The sequence below is a fragment of the Eptesicus fuscus genome, chromosome 15 (assembly GCF_027574615.1).
Source record: "Eptesicus fuscus isolate TK198812 chromosome 15, DD_ASM_mEF_20220401, whole genome shotgun sequence".
NCBI classification, from domain to species: Eukaryota; Metazoa; Chordata; class Mammalia; order Chiroptera; family Vespertilionidae; genus Eptesicus; species Eptesicus fuscus.
Genome location: NC_072487.1, coordinates 34569691 through 34573434, shown reverse-complemented (window position 1 = coordinate 34573434; position 3744 = coordinate 34569691). Strand labels below are relative to the sequence as shown.

Here is a 3744-nt window from a genome sequence, read left to right as displayed (position 1 = left end):
CCCTCCTGTAATGAGAAATTCATAGATGCGCCTGGGGAGTAGCTGAGGGCCAAATACCTTCTTCACACTCACAGAGTGACTTTTTCCAAAGCCGCCTGGAAAGCAATTCTTGTGAGGGGGGAAAAGAGCGAGTCTGCTCAGCGAATGGAGAGCTGCCGGGTCTCTGGAAATGTGGTCTCTCTGGCAGGAGTGTGTCATGAGGGACATTTGGGTCTTCTTTCCCTCCCACCCAGTCACCTGAAACCCAGTGCAGTGAAATCTTTCTGGTTGCAAAGTCCTTTCAGAAATTATCCGTTTTCGAAACAAAAAGAAGTTACTTTCTGTTCTAAAGAAAGAGAATAGGAGCCCTTAGAAGGCACTTGGCTAGAGAGAGAATTTTTTAAATTGTAAATGTCCAGAACATGAATGCTTATTTGATACATTATATACCTTTTCTTTGGGCCCACATTTTTAAAGTTCTAATGCTTTTTTTCTTAAATGCCTTCCCTCCCCGAACTTCCCCCCCTGCCCCCCCCCAAAAAAAAAAATGTTGGCCACTACCTTCCATATTGACTTCAAATAGTCCTCCAACTTATTCTGGAGAAAAATCAACATCTTTAGGAAGATAAAAAAAAATGTAGATTCTATTTAGATTTCCTCCAATTCTTTTATTCTATAGGTTTTATACATATTAAATCCCATATTTCAAAAGACAGAACATTTTCAACTTCAAATATTCTGATGTTTTAAAAGCCATTTTTATTTTTATTTTTAAAGCCATTTTTAGAAAGGGTTGTTTCTGATGTCAATAATGAATAAGAATTGTAAAACTAAATTGTTTATTGGGAGAAAAGAACTAGTTTTAAAAGAAGTTCCATAAAAGTTCCATAGATGATGTTGTGTAATAATTTAGCACTTTATTTAGTCTACACAGCTAGGTTTAATTTTAACACCTCTCCATGGAAGTTGGCACATCCGACACACAGATCAGAAACAAATGCCCTGAAATTAAAATCCTACTTATATTACACATGGGTTTCAGAAAGACAGAAAGGACATGAGCACATTGTATTGGACTTGGGAATAATACTTGCAGTTCCTAGGGGGGTGAAGAAGGGGAAAACATGTGCCTTGGACATTGTATCTTTGTTTTTCTTTTCATATCACAGCAAAATACCCCACTCACGCTCATAGTTCCTCTGGAAATGTGCAAACCAGAAAAGTCCTGGAAGCCACCAGGGGAGGCTGGGAAAGAAAAGGTGAAAATTGATGCCATAGGAAGTTTGCGTTCAGGTTGTCTAAGGGAACAGTAGCCAACGTTTCCTTTGTAAATATTTCGCAGCGAACGGAAATTGGTGGTTGCTTTGCTGCGGGATGCTAATGCCTACTCCTAGTCCTGGCTGTGCCAGGCGGAGTGCGCGAGGACAGGCAGCGGGGAGAGCGAGACCTGGGTCTCTCCGCCCTCTAGTTTGGCTCCAGGTTCGCCCCTCGGAGTTGGCGCCGGGGCCGGAGGCGGGTGCTACTCAAAATGCGGGCGAGGCCCCCTCTCCGCAGGACATCTGCCTGGAGCCCTCCGCTCCCGGCTGACGCCCCAGCAGCGCCACGGCGGCCGACAGGTGCCGGCCCAGCAGCGCCCCTTTGCTGGCACCGTCCTGGTGCTGCTGCGGCTGCGGCTGCGGCTGCAACATCCTCCGGGCAGCGGGTGAGACGGCGGACACGTGGAGCACGGGGGCAGCAGCCTGGGTGTGCAACAGGCACGACGGGCGCTGCAGCAGGTGACAGTAGCCCCACGGGGTCCGGGGCAGATTCTGCGCGGTCGCTGCACCCCCTCCTCGGCCCCCTCGCATGATGCTTTCGATGCTGAAGGAGGTACATCCGCCTACCTGTGTCGATGCGAGCCCCTTGCCCCCTTCCCAAGGCTGGAAGCCCAGGGAGGGCTGCAGTGCTGGGAGGGCGGCGCCGGGGGTCACCAGGTCCCCGCCTTGCCCTTTCCCGGGCGCCTCCGAGTAGACAGGGGCGGACAGCAGCAGGTAGCGAAGGGGATGAGGGTGCAGCAGAGCGCACGGGCGGCTCCGGGGGGCGGCGGCGGGGTAGGCCCCGGGGACGGGCTGCGGCGGGGCCAGGGACCCAGGCAGCAGGCCCGGGTAGGGGCCGTGCAGGGTGGCGGGCACCACGGGGAGGGGGAAGGGGTGATGCAGGTGGGCTCCCGGGGGCTGGTGGTGGCGCTTGAAGCGCTTCCTGCGCCGAAGGAAGCTGCCGTTGTCGAACATGTCCCGGGAGGCGGGGTCCAGGCTCCAGTAGTTGCCCTTGCCCGGGTGGCCGGGGTCCCGGGGGATCTTGACGAAGCAGTCGTTGAGCGAGAGGTTGTGGCGGATGCTGTTCTGCCAGGCCGGGAACTTGCGGCGGTAGTAGGGAAAGCGGCCGCTGATGAAGGCGCAGATGCCGCTCAGCGTGAGGCGCTGGTGTGGGCTCTGCAGGATGGCCATGGTGATGAGCGCGATGTAGGAGTAGGGGGGCTTCGCGGGCTGAGGGGCGTCCCCTGAGGCCGCCGCCGACCCGGTCGAGGCCCCGAACTTGGTGCCAAACTCCGGGGAGTCGCTTGGGCAACCGCTGCGCTCGGTGCGCTCCCCGGGCTTCGCGCCCGCGCCCTGCGACGCCGGCGGGTGCAGCTGCTCTAGGAACTGTGGGCTCCCTTTGAACTCCACGTGGTCCTCTTCCTCCTCCTCGTCGTCGTCGTCTTCATCTTCTTCCTCCCCCAGAATATCGATTTCGCCGTCTTCCCCTTCGGAGCCCTGGAGGCTGCGCGGCGGCGTGGGGCGAAGGCGCTCGGCTCCCGGCAGGTTCATGGAGGAGCAGGTCCCGCAGCCCCAGGGACGGCGGCCGCCCACCGGTCTTGCAGTGGGCTGGGCTGGGCTGGGTGCCAGGGTTAAGGGTGTTCTAAGAAGTAGGAACGCTTTAGGTGTTCTTAACTTCTGGGTTCTCCTCCTGTACAGTACGCGAGTCCAGCAAAGGTGCACTTTGCCTTTTATTAAAGCTTCTTCGAGGACCTCTGTTGGGAAGTCTCCTGCCCTTTATACCACTTCTTGTCCTTCCTCAGAGCGTTCCCACGTCCTCGCCGCACAGTCCAATGATGAGGGTCCTCTGCGCAGTAGCCGACCGCGAAGAGCCTCCAGCCTCCTCCTCCCTACACCCACCCTCCACCAAGGAGGATGCTGCACTCCTCAGGTTAGCCAGCCAGTCGTGCCCGGAGCTGCATAGGCAGTTAATGAGCGGTTTTTTCTCCACCTCCACCTCCCCACACCTCCTCCCCCCCCCCCCCCCCCCCGCACCCCTTAATGCACTTCTAAAACCGCGCAAATAGCCCTGGCCGGGTGGCTCAGTTAGTTAGAGTAGTCCAGCCTGTGCACCAAAAGGTGCAGGTTCCATTCTAGGTCAGGGCACATAACCTAGGTTGTTCAGGACGCATGGGGGAGATAACGGATCAATGTTTCTCTCTCATCAAAGTTTCTCACATCAATGTTTCTCTGTCTCCCTTTCTCCCTCAAAAAAATAAATAAAAACATATCCTCGGATGAGGATTTTATATGAATATAAAATAGAACTGCGCAAATAAAAAGGGGGTAGTAAAATATGACACCCAACAATCTACCATGAATATCCAGGCCTCTCGCGCTCCTGGGGGAAAGAAGGGGCATTGAAATGTGTAACTGAAATTGTTTTCATGCTGCATAGCATGTTCATCATGCATTTTCATTGGTGGATTCT

General features: G+C 54.5%; 1 protein-coding gene across 1 annotated transcript; it reads right to left on the bottom strand.

Moving 5' to 3' along the window:
* Positions 1-1502: 1502 nt before the first annotated feature.
* LOC103289205 (forkhead box protein D4-like 1) lies at positions 1503-2825 on the bottom strand. The gene has a single exon (XM_054727581.1). It carries the CDS (start codon positions 2823-2825, stop codon positions 1503-1505), a length of 1323 nt encoding a protein of 440 aa, XP_054583556.1.
* Between the last annotated feature and the right edge of the window lie 919 nt (positions 2826-3744).

Coding starts and splice junctions, on each gene's coding strand:
- LOC103289205 (XM_054727581.1), bottom strand. CDS start 2,825: ATGAACCTGCCGGGAGCCGAGCGCCTTCGCCCCACGCCGCCGCGCAGC.